Consider the following 19,926-nt stretch of genomic DNA (forward strand, 5'->3'; position numbering starts at 1 on the left):
TCCAAAAGGGATAGTTCATTAAATATACCAACTAGACACTGGTTAGAATTAAATACACTAACAAAACGTTAACCGAGCTCTACTTAAAAAGCCACTCATCATTACATTTTAAACTTTCTCCCTTAACAAGTTTATTTTTTAATGCCATTCTATTCACATGGTTATATTATCCATTTTACTACTATTTTCCTTGCAATATTAAGAATTCTTACCAAGTTCTAAATCTAAACTGCTTCATAAAGTAAGTGACAGTCTAAATAATCCAGGAAATCTAGAACAAATGAAAGAGTAAATCTATCCCCTCCCAAGAAATTTAAACCATTAAGAAACAGATGTTTTATATTAATTGTTTTTCTAGAGGTAAAAATACATCATGCTTAAAGCAGAAAAAATTATTTTAGTTGGCTGATAGTGGCTCAGGTCATATGAATTCTGAGAATTTCTCATAAGAAAGAATGGGGGGGGAAGCAACAGCAGATGAAAGCACAAAGAGACAGAGGCCACAAGATACCTACTAATTATTTTCTAGTCATGTTCTAATTAGTAGAACTTTCTTCTCATTGATATTTTTTGGTAAACTTAAAGTATTGTACTGCCAAATTTCTTGTTGTTAACTTGTTTGGGTTGGCAAAATCATACAATCCTTGGCAACTTCTTAGTTTCGAAAAGACTTTAAAGTGCCAGAAACTCTAAACTATTAGTGACAAATTTAGGAAAAGAGTTACACTGACTCTACCAACAAAACAGCAATGAGGTGAGACTGGTTGTGGTTAAAAGTCATGTCTTTAAATAAATGAAGACATGACTTAACAACATTCATTCATAAAAAATAAATTCATAGAGTGTAACATACTTGGTTCATACTTGGTTCATTCATTCCATATGGAATGTCAAACATTGAGGTTTGCTGTCACCAAGTTTACAGACAGGCAAATCTTTCTTCATATTGATGCATGTGGTAAAGGCAGAAACAGACAAACAAACAAACAAACAAAAAACTTACTGCCACTTATCTTGAAATTAACTTGCTTTGGTTGGCAAATCATATTAACTCTGTTAATGGGAAATCCTTAGTTTAGAAGAGAATTTGTCTTTGATTAACATTTACTTTTTACAATGATTTCTATTCTGATCCAATATCAGAACTGTGCAAACAAGGAAAAACTCAATTTCAGTTCAGTGGTAAAAGCTACACATGGAATAAGAATTGGCACAGAACCTTGGAGAAACTAGGGAAGGGTCTTACCATATAGACTTAGGCATAAGGATCAAGTTACTTAGGGAAGTTACTTAGGTGAAGGCGGGAGCTGAGTGTTCCCTACCAAGCACCCAGAATCTAGTGTACTGACAGTGGGTGTCCTACATGGGAGCCTTGGAATGTGGAGACAGGAGGGAAGTAGCAGGAGAAATGCGCCACAAGCAAATCACTGAGAGCTTTGTACTCAGGTTCAGGAGTTTAGATTGTAACATAAGGTCACTGGAGAGCCACTGAAGGATTTACACAGGGAGTAAACAAGGGCTGCTTGACCAATTGAACTAAAGTCAAGTGTGTTTCTTCTGGCATTTCCTTTTACAATAGATACTAGACGGTACTCACTAATGCAGAAAATTAGCCTTTGCTAAACATCAGAATGCCAAACCACGCTATATTTTTTTAGTGGATGTAATATTTAACATATATAATGTTTATTACGTACCAGAACTTTTAACAAAACACTACAGATGTGAATTCACTTAATTTTTGCAAGTCTAAATTGCATTAATATTTCCATTTTACAAACAAGAAAGCCGAGGCACAGGTAGGTTTTCTAGCTTTCCCTAAGTCACACTGCTCTAAGTGGTTCAGCCAGGCTCCCGAGCCTGTACTCTTTCAACTCTGCCTTTTGAAGTCAAGTCCTGGTTCTATAGTTACAAGCCATTTGCTTTACAACTAGTTCTGATTTTTTAATAGATCAAACTTTCTTGTCTTGGTTCCTTTGTTTACAATACTGATTTATACAGGCTTTTTTTAATGAGATTCTCATAAAACAATAGAAGTTAGAACACTTGGTAAACTATAGAGTAGTTTAATAATGTAAACTACATCAAAATGATTTTAAAATATTTAATATAACCCTGTATATAAAAAGAAAAAAAAACTGCACTACTCAAGGGGTTGACTCGGATAGAAGACAAAGGTAAACATGTTTCTCACTGAAGCTTTTAGTCCCATCACTTTTACAAAGAAGTAGAATTACTTAAAAAATATAATACCATGAGTTAAAGCAAAACTGTATTTTCAAAACTACCCTCTATTCCCAAGATAGCAAAGGGCAATGATCAGCAATAGATAACACTCTGCAAAGGAGGATTTCTTTTTCTTTCTTTTTTAGTATACTTTTTTTCCAGTTTTATTGAGAAATAATTGGCATACATCACTACACAGACATACCTCATTTTACTGCACTTCACTTTATTGTGCATTGTAGATACTGTATTTTTTACAGATTGAAGGTCTGTCAACCCTGCATCCAGAAAGTCTATCAGCGACATTTTATCGACAGCATTTGCTCACTTTGTGTCTTTGTGTCACATTTTGGTAATTCTTGTAATATCCTGAACTTTTTCATTATTATTTTTTTTTGTTGTTCTGGTAATCTGTAATCACCGATCTTTGGTGTTACTATCATAATTGTTTTGAAATGCCACAAACTACGCCCACATAAGATAGCAAACTTAATTGATAAATATTGTGTGTGTTCTGACTACTCCACTGATCAACCACATACCCCTCTCTCCCTCTCCTCTGGCCTCCCTATTCCCTGAGACACCACAATACTGAAATCAGGCCAACTAATAACCCTAAGTTTCAAGTGAAATGAAGAGTTGTATATCTCTCACAAATCCAAAGCTAAAAATGATTAAGCTTAGTAAGGGAGGCATGTCAAAAACGGAGGTAAGTCAAAAAGGTAGGCCTCTTGCACAAAAGCACTAGCCAAATTGTGACTACAAAGGAAATGTTCTTGAAGGAAATAAAAGTTCTACCCAGTGAACACATGAATGATAAGAAGCAAAACAGCCTCTTTGCTGATATGAGGAAACATTTTAGGGATCTGGATTAGAAGATCAAACCAGTCACAACAGTTCCTTAAACTAAAGCCTAATCCAGAGCAAGGTCATAAGTGGTTAGATGCCAGTAGAGATTTTTTCATGAAGTTTAAGGAAAGAAGCTACTTCCATAACATAAAAATGCAAGATAATGCAGCAAAGCACTGAGATAGAAGCTGCAGCAAGCTATCCAGAAGATCTAGTGAAGTTAATCAGTAGAAGTGACTATATTAAACAACAAATATTCAATGTAGACAAAGCAACATTATATTGAAGAAGACATCATCTAGGACTTTTGTAGCTCGAGAGGAGAAATCAATGACTGGCTTCAAAGCTTCCAAGGACAGACTGACTCCTTTGTTATAGAATTAAAGCAGCTAGTGACTACACATTGAAGTAAATACTCATCTACCATTCTGAAAATCCTAGGGCCCTTAAATCGACTCTAAATATGCTCTGCCTCTGCTCTGGAAATGGAACAACAAAGCACGGATGACAACAGCACATCTGTTTATAACATGGCTTATTGAATATTTTAAGTTCACTGTTGAGATATATTGCCCAGGGGAAAAAAAAATTCTTTCAAAATACTACTGCTCATTGACAATGCATGGGATCACCCAAGATCTCTGATGGAGATGTACAATGAAATTAATGTGTTTTTGATCCCTAATAACACAATATCCATTCTGCAGCCCATGGATCAAGGAGTAATGTTCATTTTTAAGTCTTATTATTTAAGAAATACATTTCATAAGGCTATAGTGGCCATGGACAGTGATTTGTCTAATGGATTTGGGCGAAGTAAATTGAAAGCTTTCTGGAAAGGATTCACCATTCTAGATGCCATTAAGAACATTCATGATTCATGGGAAGAAGTCAAAATATCAACATTCATAAGAGTTTGGAGGAAGTTGACTTCAGACTTCATGGATGACTTTGAGGTGTGAAGACTTCAATGGAGGAGGTCACAGCAGATGTGGTGGAAATAGAAAGAGAACTAGAATTAGACGTGGAGCCTGAAGATGTGACTGAATTGCTGTAATCCCATGATAAAACTTTAATAGATGAGGAATTGCTTCTTATGCATGAGCAAAGAAAGTGTTTTCTTGAGATGGAATCTACTCCTGGTGAAGATGTTGTGAAGATTGTTTAAGTGGCAAAGGATTAGAATATTACATAAACTAAGTTGATAAAACAATGGCTGAGTTTGAGAAGATTGACTCCAATTTGAAAGTTCCATCATGGATAAAATGTTATCAAGCAGCATTTCATACTACAGACAAATCATTCCGGAAAGGAAAATTCCATCTATGTGGCAAACGTCATTGTTGTCTTATTTTTATTTTTATTTTTTTTTCATTGTTGTCTTATTTTAAGAAATTGCCACAGCTATCCCTATCAGCAACCACCACCCTGATCAGTCAGCAGCTGTCAACATTAGGTAAGACACTTTACCAGTAAAAAGATTACAATTTGCTGAAAGGTCACATGATCATTAGCAATAAAGTATTTTTAATTAAGGTATGTACATTTTTTAGACATAATGCTATTGTACACTTAATGAAGTACAGTACAGTGTAAATATAACTTTTATATATGCTGGGAAACCCAAAAAATCATTTGTCTTGCTTTATTGTGATATTTGCTTTATTGTGGTACTCTGGAACTAAACCTGCAATATCTCTAAGGTATGTGTATATTGATAGGTAAGGACTCAATTACTGCAATTTTGTTAATTTCTGAATATTTTGTAGATCCATTGTTCCTTCTTTCTCATCCACTTCTGTGTGTGTTTTGATGGCTTTTGGTAACAGTATGATTTGACTTCATCATGATTTTCTTTTGGGTAATTACCACAGGATATTCCCTTGAGGTTACCATGAGGTTTACCTAAACTATTTTAAGGTTATAATACCATATTTTAAACTGATAACAACTTAACTTCAATATAATTCCTTTAAAATTTTTTTTTCTTTAATGTTTATTTACTTTTCAAAGACAGAATGTGAGCAGGGGAGGGGCAGGGAGACAGGGAGGCACAGAATCTGAAGCAGGATCCAGGCTCTGAGTTATCAGCACAGAGCCTGACATGGGGCTCTAACTCACAAGCCGTGAGATCATGACCTGAGCTGAAGTCAGACGCTTAACTGACTGAGCCACCCAGGCGCCCCAACTTCAATATAATTCCTAAACTTTATACTTTTACTTTTCCTCCCTCGCACATTTTAGAGTATTGCTGTTACAATCTACATGCTTTTTAAATTGTGTAAGTAATAACAGATTACTGCAGTTATGGCTATTTGTTATTACTTTAAAAAAAACTTTTAAACTTAGAGTTGTAAGTAAATTATGCACCATTATTACCATATTACAGAATCTAACTATGACTATATATATATACCACTACTAGTGAAATTCACACTACTTTTTCATGTTTTTACGTTGTTAATTAACATTCTTTTACTTCCACTCACATAATTCCCTTCAGCACTTCTGGTAAGGCAAGTCTGGTGATAATAGAACTCTCTCAAGGGGTGCCTAGTGGCTCAGTCAGTTGAGAGTCTGACCCTTGATTTTGGCTCAGGTCATGATCCCAGGGTTATGGGATCCAGCCCCACATTAGGCTTCACACTCAGCATGGAGTCTGCTTAAGACTCTCTCCCTCTCTCTGCCTCTGCCCTCTCCCTGGCTCACACTCTAGATCTCTTAAAAATACATTAACAAACAAACAAATAAACTCCCTCAGCTTTTGTTTCTGAAGGACAGCTTTGCTGGGTATAGAATTCTTGGTTGACAGTTATTTTCTTCCTATATTTTGAATATGTCATCTCTCCTGGCCTGAAATGTTTCTGTTGAGAAGTCTGATGATGGTCTTACGGGGGATCCCTTGTACGTAATTTCTCTCTTTTCTTCTGCTGCCCTTAAAATTATTTCCTAACCTCTGACTTTTAAAATTTCAATTATAATGTGTTTCAGTGAAGCCCTATTTGGGTTAAATCTATTTGAGGTCTTTTGGGCCTTAGGGACCTGGATGTCTATTTCTCTCTACAAGTTCAGAACATCTGCAGACATTGCTACTTAAATATACACTCTGTCCCTTTCTTTTGGTCTTTTCCTTCTGGAATTTCCATAATATGAATATTGCTTCTTTTCACTGTATCCCATAATTCTTGTGGGCTTGCTTTCCTTTCCTTTTTTTTTTCTCTTTCTTTCTTTCTTTCTTTCTTTCTTTCTTTCTTTCTCTCCTTTCTTTCTTTCCTTTCTTCTTTCTTTCTTCTTCCTTCCTTCCTTCCTTCCTCTCTTTCTTTTTCTCCTCTGGGTAATTTCTAACGTCCTATCTTCCAGGTTGCTGATTCCTTCTTTGAAATGGCTGAGTCTACTTTTGAGAATGTCTATTGAATTCTGCAGTACAGTTATTGTGTTTTTCTTTTCTGAGAGCTAAAGAGAGCATGAGTGGGAGAGAAGCAGAGGGAGAGAGAAAGAGAATCCTAAGCAGGCTTCATGCCCAATATGGAGCCTGATGTGAGGCTTGATCCCATGACCATGAGATCATGACTTAAGCCAAAATCAAGAGTCAGCCATTCAGCTGACTGAGTCACCTAGGCGCCCCTGTATTTTTCAGTTTGAGGAATTCTATGTGTTTGCTTTTGATAGTTGCTGTTTCATTGTCAAACTTCTTTGTTTTGTTCATGCATTGTTTTCCCAATTTCTTTTACTCTGATTTCTTTGTCTCACAGTTCATAGATCTACATTTATTTAGGGCCCATTATTAAAGCTTTATTAGATGTCTTTGGTGATGTTATATTTACCTGATTTTATTTGTGATCCTGGATTCCTTACATTGGTATCTGCACATTTGAGTAATGGGCTCCTCTTCCAGACTTTACTGATTTTCTTTGACAGAGATAGTTATTCACCAGTTAGCTCAGTTGGCATTTTTGTGTGTGTCCAATGGTAATGTCCTTGGGCAGGTGAAGCCTGCTATTATGGTCTATTTTGAAGAGAGGCAACTGTTTGAGTCCTGAGGATGGGGATGGGGCTTGTACTGCTTGCTGAGAACAGTTGGATAGGACTGCTGGTTTTGTTGCCTCCCCAAGTGAGGCTGTTGGGTGGGCTCCACAGTTGCCTAAATTCTCCAGTCAGGTTTACTAAATGGTCAGGAAAGGATACAGGGATGTATAGCTTGTGGTTTGCAGACCTGAATCAGGGAAGACTGTGCACTGAATTCCTTGGTCAAGTGAGGCCACTAGTTTTGTTTCACAGATGGGGAAAGACTGTGCTGTTAAGTGCTACTGTATGTAGGGCTATTGGATGGGCTACACAGTTTCCTGGGTGTTCCAGTTATGTTTCCCGGTTGGAAAAGTCAAAGGATGTATTTAGCACTGAGCAGAAACACAAATTAAATTCCCTGTTTGCGTGGAAGAAGCAACTCTAAAGCCAATAAACATTTTATTTGTTTTAACTCAAGCTGAACCATAGCTGAAGTCTCTTAACAGAACAGAGACAATGGCTTTGCTCTGCAAACTACTGGCTTTGCCTGCCTGCCTCTCAACTTCAGCTCTGCTGGGCTACACAGCCTCCAGGAGTTGTCTCTAGCCTTTCTGACCAGTTGGGACCATAAGACACTTTCCACAGAAAGTAGGGCTAGGAATCAGCTCCCTGACTGGAGATGGGCAAACTGAACTCTAGGGCTGGCAAAACTCCTCTGAGGATCCAAACCAGACAGATCTGTTCCCTTCCCTGTTTCCTAGTCAAGTACACTTCTCACTTGGCTCTGCAGATGAGCAAAACCCTTGGTTAGAGTTACTCTTCGGGCACTACAGGTATGAACTTTGTCTGCCATGATCCATGTGCTGGTTGTTGCAGTCCCCTTCCCCTTTCCCCATGGCAAGAAGATTCCCAGTGACCGAAGCCCACAGATTCTCCTGCAGTTCCCATGGTGTGAGATCAGTGCAGGGGCTCCTACAAAAGTGACACACAATGCTGGGGGAATTTTGTCCCCTCTGGGTTCTCTTTTCCCACTGGAGGAACCAGAGCTCAGGGGAGACCTCTGTGCATTGTGCTGCACTGGTGTGGGGAGAGGAAATGTGGTCAAGGTGTAGCTGTTTGTCTAATCCTTCTAGTGTAGTCTGTCTTGGTCTATGTGGTTTGTGGAGGTGCTTTGGCCTCAACCAATATTCTAGGATTTTCTCAATTGTGTCTTGTTCTTGAATAGTTGCTAGTTGTTCTTGTGAGGGGGACGGAAGTCACTGACAACATATGTCACCATCTTGGTGCCATCATTCCTCCAAGAGACTTTCTGAATGGGATTTCAGGTATACAAAGCTATTTCTAGAGTTTAGTGTGGGCTAGGGATTGGGAACTGGGTTGCTTATATACTAAAGCAACAGAAAACAATTTAAAAAGTAAAGAATACATGCTCTGAAGTGGAAAGGGAGCAATGTATGGGAAGAGAACTTGCCTTGTGCTAGTGGGGTTCTGGGCAATGAAGAGAGGAGATGTCAACATGGGGCATATCAGCACAAGAGTCTTTGAGCAGTTTATCAGGTTTTTATTGCGATGGAAAAAAAAAAAAATCCAGAGCAGCAAATGACCTGGATAGAAAATATCCCCTGGACTGTACATGAATTTTTGTGTGTACTTTTATGACATTTCCCGCTGTCTGGAAGGCGCCATTACTTAGATAGGGAGGGCAAAAGTAACTGTGGATATCTGGAAGAGTTTAGTCTACAGTCTCTCCTGGTATTGAAGAGTTGGTAAGAGCAGTGCTGGAGTCAAATATACCTGGGATTGAATGCAAATCTCTGCCACTTTCACATTTGTAACTGTGGGTAAGTTATTTAACCATTCCCTGCTCACTTTCCTCATGTGTAAAACAGAAATATACTATTATTATTATTATTTCATAGGCTTGTTTTGAGGAAAAGAAATAAATTTGTATGTAAACTACTTAGTACAAATGTCTGGCACAATGTATGCCAATAATCAATGTTATCTATAATTATGGTTTACAGGTATGTGTACTCATTTACATGCAAATAGAGTCATACATTTCATAAACAGTTCTAAATACAGTACATTCTAAACTTCCTTTCACCTGTTTATGTTCACCTATGTAAAAAGGATAAGCCTTCACAGAATTCTATAAAAACTTTTCTGAAAGTATAAAAAAAATCTATTTCCTAGTACTATTTCAAATTCTGAATATAATTGAACAAACCAGAAAATTGTATATTTCAGACTAAAACAGTGATGTCAAATTTTAATCTCAGACATTTGTTTCAGGAAACTTCTAAGAATGTAATTCTCTGAACTATCCACTGGGTCATTTCAATGACTATCTATTTATCTATTTATCTATCTATCTACTAGGTAAAACTGGCAACATATTACGCTAGAACTAAATACCTAAATTATTTAAAAATATCTCTTGATATGTTTTGTGGCTAATAAGCAACATGTGACCTCTACCTGGGTAATAATGAGGTAAAATGCAACATTTACAACCCATGATCCTTATACTGACGGTTTTCTATTTCCTAATCAAATCCCAGTATTCAATAGCAAATAATGAGGAAACAAGCATAAAATTCAGATAACATCATGTCATTGATTTTTATCTCAGATAGCTTTATGGAATATTTGCACATGAAATACTTCTTTTAGACTGTTCTCCTGTCCTAGTTTCCTTTTAATCATCCAGTGCAAGACAGATGATGACCTGTAATTGTGAAATCTTTTCTCAAATAGCCCATATTTCATAGTGGGGGGAAAGACAGGGCTTTAGATCTGTGGCATACCTGCTTTGCTCTAGGAATTTTATCAGGCAACATATACACATTCTTATTTTATTGTCACAACAACCTTGTGAGTGGGTGTTAATACTTCATTTGAACTATGTGGAATCTGAGGTAGATGGTTCAAGACCATTCCACTAATACAGGGTAGAGCTCATTTCATGGTCTTTACATCTCCCCATTCTGCACTACCCAGTAAGAAGCACAATTATTGTGAAGTTAATTGAAATTAAGCTGCAGGGCCTTCAAGGACATGGGCCACTTCGATGCCAGTGAGGCACTAGAGAAGTGTTCACCAAATCCATAATTCTGTTAGATTTGCAAAAGTGAGATATTTTTATATTCCTTGTCTTAAGGAAGTTTCCTCACATAGGGTAAGCCTAGAAACAAAACGGCTGCACACAGTTCTTTCATGCATCCTGCTCCTTACCAGGCAAGTGAGGTGTCTGCATGCATGCACTGTGTGGGGCTTTAATCAGCACACTCCCAGGACTTTCATTTGTGAAGTGCTCCACCAAATTAGAAAGTTGTTTCATGTTCCTTGTTCTCCACAACAATTATGTAAAGTAGGTGGTACCAAATTACAAATAAATGAACTGAAGTCAAGAAAAACAAACAAACAAAACCTAAATGAGTGTCCATAGAACTTCAGGTTGGTAAGCAATGGGGATTAGCCAAAAACAAAACCAAACCAAAATCAAACAAACAAACAAAAACAAGATGAGTTTGTTTTTGAATTCCAAAGTCTGAGTTTTTCTCTTCGCTTCTTTTTCTGTAATTTTATGACATTTAATCATTTTCCAACTTTTGTTTCATAAGCTTAAATCAAAAAGCAGTGGGTCGGCTCGGTGGCTCAGTCCGTTAAGCATCTGACTTTAGACAGGTCATGATCTCATGGTCTGTGTGTCCGAGCCCCACGTCAGGCTCTGTGCTGACAACACAGAGCCTGGAGCCTGCTTCAAGTTCTGTGTCTCCCTCTCTCTGCCCCTCCTCCACCCCTGCTCACATTCTCTTTCTCTCTCTCTCTCTCTCTCTCAAAAATAAATAAACATTAAAAACAAGCAAAAACAAAAAACAAAAAAATAAAACAGTGACTCGCAATCTGCAAGACTAAGTGGTTCTATTGTTATTGTTGCTCCCCAGCCCCTGCCAGAGAAATCAAATAGGATGCTTTGAAACTGGACATGGTTCAAACCCTTCAGACACAGCAGTTTCCAAGTATTTTCTGGTTTTCTCAGAAGGCTGCTTGTACACCCTTGTAGGAGACTCATTACACTGCCCAGAGTAAAACTCTTGAGGGAGAAGGGAGTCCACTGCTATCTTCCATAAGACCAGGTGGCCAGCCTCACCTGTCCAGCTAGCACACAAGGCAAGGGAGGACTCTGGGTGAAAGCCAGGATTTGGCTGGAAGAGAAAGCTCCTGCTGAGGACTGCTGGGCTGAACCGGTGCCAGCCGGATCTACCTGCTGAGTTTGTCTTTACACAGAAAAGACATTAACAAGCATCCTGGAACAAGAAGTTACAGCCAATGCAAAGAAAATAAGTGAGCTATCTTATAAGAAACACAAAACTCAGAGAGACATCTTAAATTCCTATATTTCTGATTTATGAATTAAGTAAACAATCTGCTCTTTACCTTTAGAGACTGGGTCCCATGATTTATTTAACAGGAAACTATTGCTTGTCACCTAATTTGACATCATGACTTCTTTGGGGGTGTTAAAACATAACCAGTGTGGGTTATTATCCTCTTATCTTACTTTGACTTTGTAGGATTGGAGTGTCTGACAGGAAAGGTGGGAAGGAGGAGGGTTGGAGAGAGAGAGAAAGGGGGGAAGGAAGTGAAGGAGGAAGGGAGGCACTGAAGGAAAGAGGGCGGGGAGGGAGATGAGACAGATAAAAATAAGAGTGTGACATTATTATAAGGAAAAAAAAGACACTACCCATCTCTGAGTAAAAGAACAGACTGTATTTTCTCTAAATCTTCCAATACTTAGCCCGAAACATGTTTCCAAGTAAGAACATTTTCTCACAAAGCATATGCAAAATATTTCAAGCCTCAGGTTTTGGCTCTTTGATTTATTTTTTTATTTCATTTCATTTTATTTTATTTTATTTTTTACCAGAATCATTTACTTAACAGAGTTATGGGCTCAGTTTAGTTAGAACTGAAGACATGTGTAATGGATGGAAAAGATGGCCTGGGCAATAGTCCAGCAACTAAAACAGAATTAGAATCATCACAGACACTTTAATCCCAATTATTTAATCTGTGGGGTGTCTAACACCACAAGTATTTGGCATGACTCAACAAAACAGTAGAGTTTACAGAGAAACAGAGGAAGAAAAAAAAACTAAATTGATGGAATAAAAATGAACTAAAGAGCTTTTTTTTTTTTTTTCATTAGGCTAGGATCTATATCCCCAAAGTGAAATAAATATAAAATTAGAATCTGTGTTGTGTGGAGGGAGGAGGATTAATGGTATTTTCAAAAATAACATATAAAATGAAACCCAAGCACATTATTAATATCAATGTCATAATGATACCACCTTGATATCCCTCCCCACTCTTTCTTCCAGCCTCACCATGACCTGTCTACACACCCCAAAATGTGTCCACGTGCACCTGCACCATCACCTGGCCAAATTACTGCATTCTGCTTAATAAATGTACATTTATGTAATAAATGATTACAGCCATGAACACATGAGAAAAGAATCCATGACCTAGGGTCAACTTTTGACTAACAAAGTTTTGTAAGCTCTCTAATAGTTTATGAAACAATTCAAATGATATTAATAAAGTAACACATAAACTGATTAGGAAGTAAAGGCTGTGGTTCCTACCGGAAAAGAAGAGCTAGAATAAAGCTTAATAATTACAAACAGAACCTACTAGGTTTTCTGCAACTGAAATGCATTGTAAATGGTATTCTAATTTTTTTTAATGTTTTTCTTTTTTAGAGAGAGAGAGAGAGAGCAGAGGAGGGGCAGAGAGAAGGAGACACAGAATCCAAAACAGGCTCCAGGTGCCAAGCTGTCAGCACAGAGCCCGATGTGGGGCCGGAACAGAGGAACCATGAGATCATGACCTGAGCTGAAGTCAGACACTTCACCAACTGAGCCACCCAGGCGCCCCTGTAAATGGTATTCTAAAGGCAAAGCTCACACACGTTTTTAAAGAGGATTTTCCAGCAATTTCTAAATAATAGAAATGACTCCTTAGGGTTTCTTTACATCAATAAAGATAAAAAATTATTTAAAAATTACACTAAGTTAAATGACAGTTAATAAATATCATCATGCTAAACCACAGAGTTTTCAAAAACTTCAAGTGGTATACCTACTAAATTAGTTTTATTTTATGTCTTTGTAACACCTGACATTCTCATTGGAGAAGATGAAATATTTGAGTTTTACAAAAAACAAAACAAAACAAAAAAGCAAAACCATAAATTATTACACATTTCACCAGACACAATTCTAATTTTTAAGTACCTTACAGTACTTTTCCTGTTTATATATTTATGTTTTTGCTTTCACTAACAGATTATAATCAGTAAGAATTTAAGAAGGTAATGAAAGAAGCTAAAAGGGAATTTAAAAATCTCTATATCTCATGAAATTCATTCGTTAGAATTACATTTTAAATCATTTCATTGTTTTTTATCACTATTATAATATACATTTTAAATCAGAGCTACCCCTTGATTTTCTGTGATCAGAATACATGGGATGAATAAATCCTATATATGTGAAATCTATAGCATCAGAAGAAAGATGAAAATTCCAATCAACTTTTAATACTCAACAATACCTGTGCCACTATCTATTTGTACCATGATTTACAAACAGCAATTTCATACTACAATTTATGGTGTTACTGATCCTACTATTTTTGTGGAAAGTTCTTCATTATGACACCTTGCATATGTTAATAAACATATTACCAATAATGAACTATTGTCCAAAATTTGAATTTAAAATTTTAAACATTGTTTCTTCATCAAAATAAATTTTTGTCTTGTTCAAACACTATAAAATCTATTTCATTAATTCTGAATAAACAAATATCTGGAAAGTCAGAAACTAAAAAGAGAAAAGTAAATATATGATAAAGGCAGATTCCCCTAAATACTCATGCTAATTGTTTCAAAAGTTAAAACCAAACATTTAAGAGTGAATCATTTAGTTTTTAATTTAAACATTAACAGAACCAATAGGAGATTTCCAAAAGATTTCAGTGAGTAACTGTCAAATCTTCCAGTTTTCTAATTGCTACATAGTGCTTTAAAAATTATTATGAGTAGATCAGAGTTTCTCTTATTTGTCTATTTCTTATATCAAATACATCTTACTGAATAAAACCATTGTGTCTATTACTTCAAATATATATAGTATTAAGCTTTTTAAAAATATATAAAACATTTTAATGTGTACTTACAAAGTCTTTAGAATTCATTTTATTTTTTAGCTATGTTTGTACACACTTACAGAAACTAAGTGTACCGCCTTGTCTGGGATAAAATATGGGATAAAATTTTTACTGTGAATTAAAAATACTATTAGGTGTGCTTATGTATACAATAGACTAGGATAACTCCTTTGAAGAAATCACCAACTGATTATATAGATTGTGATAAAATAACAAAATACGTATTTACCCAGTAGAGCAACCAATAGGAGCTATTCTGCTCAACAGATAAATACATATCCACTAGAGATTCTAACTGCAAGAATCATTCTGAGTCTCTAAGGTGACAATTTACATTTTTAGCTTGCATATTGCCTTTTTAGTAAAAATTCACTCTTTCTTGAAAGGGAAAAAAGGACAAATATCACAATCAATTTTTAATGATTTATAATCATCAAGGCTGCATATTCAAACTTCATGTAATTTTGATGCTTTATGAAAACAACTGTGAAACTATTTTAAGATAGTCAAGAATGCCATAAATCGTATTTGAGTATTTAGGTACCTCTGCTAATTCAAATCAAAACTACTCATTAGTAAAATGAAATATACTTGGTAATTTAAGTGCAAAAAATAAAGAGTTATCAACACTTTTTACATTAGTTATTTCTTTAAGACATTAGCAGCATATTTTTCTTTTTAAAAAGAACATTAAGTTTGACTCATATATGTAAAAATAGCTATAATTAGTTAATAAAATATAATAATGCACATTATAGTCTATTTTTACAGTCAAAGGTAGGAAGCTTTCTTCTAAATGAAAGAGAAATTAAGTAGTCATTCAAGCAAATACATAAGAAAGCACTCAAACAAAGGAGATTCAAGTGATCAAGTCAACAGCAAAAATGTAGTGAATACAACTAAAGCATAGTCATTTTCTCAACAGTAGCAATATTGAATTAAGTCAAATATTTAAATAGTTTGAGAATGTTTGTCTATAAATAGCTATACATGTAATTTTGACATTTTGTGCAGATTCTCTAAAAGATCACATTTGGTAGAGAAGATTATTAATAATATAAATAATGGTAAGTTTAGTAATGCATTTCTAAGTATAAAAAAAAACCCTTTTCCCATACCAACTGTAACCTATGTGGATTGAAATAAAGAATTAATAGTATTGATAACTCATAATTATACAAGAATAGTTTCAATAAAAGGAGAAATTTCCATTGTAAATGTAGGAATTGTCCACCTTCTTCTCTGTCTTATGTGAGGAAATGAAATCCTCTCACCTGTCACCCTGACACCCAAGATCTCTGTTTACCTCAAAAAAAAATCTTAAAATTGAAGAATCAACCCTCTGCCCCCCTTTCATGTCTTATAAAGCAAAAAGTCAAAACTCTTCATGGTCTGTTCTACTTCCAACTATCTAAGATTACAAATGGGTAATTGCTCTCTTTTTTTGTTTAGGAGTGTCCTGGTGAGGGAATGATTTTAACTGTCCCTTTTCTGTGGGGTCCTGCCGGTTTATCTAAAAAGAAATGAATTATAACAGGATGACAAGGCCACAAAACAAAGCCATTTGGTTTTACAAATCTATTATGTCCTCCAATCTGTTTTATGGGCCTGGTCCTATTATAAACCAAGAAAAACCCTAAAACAAACTCCGTTTTCCTTTCTTTCCATTGAAAACATCTACAATTTTATGATTGTTTAACAGTTTAGCCTAAAATTTTTTCACTCTGTGTGTGTACATGTGTATTTTTTTTTCCCCAAAGAGCACCTCCACCCCACTTTCTCAAACATACAAAACATTCAGAGACAAGAAACCGGACTTTTCAAACACAAACTGCTGACAACTGTCAGAAGCACTTTACTGGGACATTACTGACTGTAGCTTCAATGAATTAAGCTTGATTCACTGCGGGTGAATCATTTTCAATGCAGAGCTGTTCAGCAGTAATTGGCCAAGAATCCCTGCTGTGAAAAGCACTTGTCAAATAATGCTTGTTTACAAATATATCTCCAGACAGCAAAAAGTGGCAGTTACTGAATAAGTTCAGGGCCACCTCCAATATTCCTAACAGTGGACATGCTCCCTTTTCCTATTAAATCTATTAACATTTTCACTTGTTGATATACTTGCTAATATTTGTCCTGCTTGATCAATCTTAGAAGTTTCTTGCTAAATATGCCTCTGAAGTATTTTATAATAAAAGTTTTTTTTGCATTACACTGCAGTTCAAAGATTTCTTCCACATGTAATTTATGGCTAATGTATGCAAAAAGACAACTAAAGGTATATTTATCTTATCTTAGAATTCACTCTAAAGAGTACATTTTTTTCCTCCAACTGTCTTTTATCCAACATACCTAACATGTATTCCATCTCAATTTAAGATTCTAGATATATGTTTGGCTTTTCCTTTTCAGTTCTGCTTATTTATGCCTACCAAGGTTAAAATTTTAAAATGACTGGAATAAAAATTACAAATGTAAATTCACATTTATTTCTATTTGCCTTGAATTTTTTTCTCACATGCTGGGAGCATTCATATTATACACATATAGAACATTATATATACATATATATATATATATACACACACACACACACACATATATATACATACTATATATATATACATATACTATATATATATATATATATATACACATATACACACACACACACACACTAGTCTATAGCATCTATGGTTTGCAAAAGCAAAGTATATGTGAGCAAGTTATTAATGGATGCAGCACATACATCCAATCATTATGTCCCTGATCTTCCAAGACCTTCCAGAAATAATCAAAAACAAACTTAAGAACCCCAATTGGAATCTTTAAATAAACAAACTGCTCTTATTAATATCTTAATATAATATTGTTCGATTTATAATAACTCTTACATGCACAAACAAAAAGGGGAGAACATAAATTTTATACAAGAATAGAAGTAATGGTCTGAGATGATACTAATGGAAAGACGTAAAACTGTTGGGTAGAAATGGGATGAATGAGGCGAAGTCATATAATTAATACGATTTTGTTTCCTATTATGTGAAATAGTGATAGACCCCAGCAATCCCCACCTCACTATAGCCCAAGTTTTGCCGTGTGTTGGACTAGCTGGCGAAATGACAATACAACCTGTGGGTGTTAGGTCTGTGATGTTAACCAGTCTACCTTCCCCAGGATTTGAGCTCTGCTTACAACACCTCAAGAGATCGGTGCTATTTCCTAGCTTCCCTCCATTTCCCTCTGCCTCTTCCTCCCGGCGCAGTCTCAGCCCTTGTGCCCATTCAGCGTCACCCTCCCGGAGACTTTTTTTCCTTCCCTAACCATGAGCTTCTACTCCCTTTCATCTCTACATAAACCCCTTCCCTCATCACACCTGGGAGATAAATTGAAATATAATGGGAACAGGAAAGGATGATTGGCACTACTATTACTATTACTCTTTAAATCCAAACCAGGATGCCCCTTCCGGTGGAATAAGGCAGTTAATAAAAGGTCTTCAAACCTTGTCATAATCCTCCGGACTTCTAACATAATGAATCTAACATGAGAGGTTAATAAAAGGACTAGTAGTACTTAAAACACTTCTCCAACTTTATCGGGAAGGGAGAAAAATGCAGATTGCTTGGGTTGAGCACGGGAGATCCTCGATAGCCAGACGACTAGATAGGTAGGTAGGTTAGGTAGACAGACGGACAGAGTGAGCTACGCAGAATCCTTAAATCAGATTTAAAACAATAAATTGTAAGGATTAAAGACAGAAGTTCATGGGGTGGGGCAGGGATCTGGATCTGCCCTGCTTTCACACGGTTCCTACCGAGCTGGCAGTGCTCCTAAACCAGCTCAGCGCCTTCTCCTCCAGCCATACAACCCGTGCAAGTCACGAGGACACACACGACCCCGAGGCTGCTGCTTCATCTTTCCGGTCCAGCGTCCCCTGCCCTAGGAGTGGAAGGGATTTTTTTTTTTAAGGTTCTGTGCCTCACTCTTGGCATCCGGAGCCTCAAATCGAAATCCCAGTATTCCAGGAAGAGGGGAGGAGGGGTTTTTGATATTTTCGTCGCGAGGCTGACGGTTTCTTGCACCCAGATCTGGATCTGAGATGCTGCTCCCTCACCCCCCACCCCCACCCTAGAGGAATGAGCCCTGGAGCTCAGACCCAAGCGCGGTCCGGGCGTGCGAGAGGAGCGAGCGCGGCCGGAGCCGACCCGGGGCCGAGGGCTGCCGGCCGGGCGGTGGCGGCTCCGGGGCTGAGCACGGCTCCGAGAGCAGCGAGCGTCGCACAGGTGCTGTTTCCGCGAAACCCGCCCTACTCGCCCAGGAGAAAGAAGGGGCAGCCTTCAGGGTCCGGAGCGCAGGATTGGGGGTGGGGCGGGGGCTGAGGGACTCCGGGATCCGGAGCCGGCTGGAGCGGGGCTTTTCCCTCGCGGAGAGACTAGCCCCGGTGGGTCTGAGCAGCAACTTCCTGGCAGCGACACTCCACCTCCCTTCCGCCTCCCGCGGCATCCCACCTTCCCGCCTTCCACTTTGGTGTAATGATGAGCCCCCAAAGTGAAGGGCACCCCACGATGTGGGGGCGCCTTCTGTCCTTCGCCCTTCCCCTCCCTAGAGAAATAACAGCTCTTGCCACCCACCCCAGAATAGCATGTGGCGATGCCCTAAATAACAGCTTCCAGAAGGCACTTTCCCCCAAAATAAAAGCAGCCGGCCACCCCCACAATATTTCCCATCAGCGGCCCCAAATAACGATTCTAAAAGCCCACCGCTCCCGAAATCGTCGCCGCTGAGCTTCGAACCGTTCTCACTCCCTCCAGCCCGAAATGTCACTTCCCCACGCGTTTAAGTGAGAACCAGCCGCACCCAACCTTCCGGCGTGGGTCTCAGACCTCTCTTTGCCCCCGCTTGCAACTTCCCAGCACCCCCCACCCCCCGACCAGACTCGGTCCACACTCAGGGTAGTCGCACAGCGCTCCGCACCTCTTGTCAAACAATGCAACCAAGCACAGCAGAGGGGGCGAAAAGGCTAGCGAAAGCGGACAAATGTTAATTCGTGATGCAGGATGAGATTTCGTCCGCGGCAGCAGCGTCCAGGGCGCCCCGACCCGCACTTCCAGGCCCCGCCTCGTCCCTCCGCCCCAGGTCGCTGCCGTCCCCACCCCCAACACTACCTTCGTTGCTGGGGCTGGCCAGGAGGGTCCGGAGCGCGGCGCACAGGAGAAGGCACGTCCAGAGGGGGGCCCTGCGAGGTGCGGAGTAGCAGCCGGCCAGAGACGCAGGGGTGCTGGGGTGGCCGTCGCCGCCGCCACCGCCGCCGTTGCCCGGGGGCCTCCGGCGTCCCGCACCCGGGGGCCCCGAGCCCCGCATCTTCTCCTGGCTGCCTCCGCCGCTGCTGTCCCGCGCGGCTCAGTCCGCGGCGCCGGACTCGCGTAGGGGGCGAGGGAGGCTCGCGACTCTTGTGCGTTCCCCGTGGGGTCCTCCGCCTTCTGGCACGCGGCGCTTCCAAATGCGGGAACCACGGATCCTCTGAGACGGCCGAAGTTTGCTTCTGGCTCCTCTCTCCCTCCTCTTCGGCGGGCTTAAATTAAATACTAGTTA

The 19,926-nt window shown here is 38.5% G+C and overlaps 1 protein-coding gene across 4 annotated transcripts in view; it reads right to left on the minus strand.

Moving 5' to 3' along the window:
* The window catches only part of EPHA5 (EPH receptor A5), a 341,103-nt gene extending 321,408 nt beyond the window's left edge, over positions 1-19,695 (minus strand). For all 4 annotated transcript variants that reach the window (XM_047091371.1, XM_047091369.1, XM_047091370.1 and 1 more), the window contains exon 1: positions 19,500-19,695. In XM_047091371.1, the coding sequence (XP_046947327.1) occupies positions 19,500-19,695 (196 nt within the window). The remainder of the gene's footprint in view (positions 1-19,499) is intronic.
* Between the last annotated feature and the right edge of the window lie 231 nt (positions 19,696-19,926).

Source organism: Lynx rufus, unplaced genomic scaffold (assembly GCF_022079265.1).
Source record: "Lynx rufus isolate CCGP_SWC_20201006 ecotype Redwood Valley unplaced genomic scaffold, mLynRuf1.p SCAF_3, whole genome shotgun sequence".
NCBI classification, from domain to species: domain Eukaryota; kingdom Metazoa; phylum Chordata; class Mammalia; order Carnivora; family Felidae; genus Lynx; species Lynx rufus.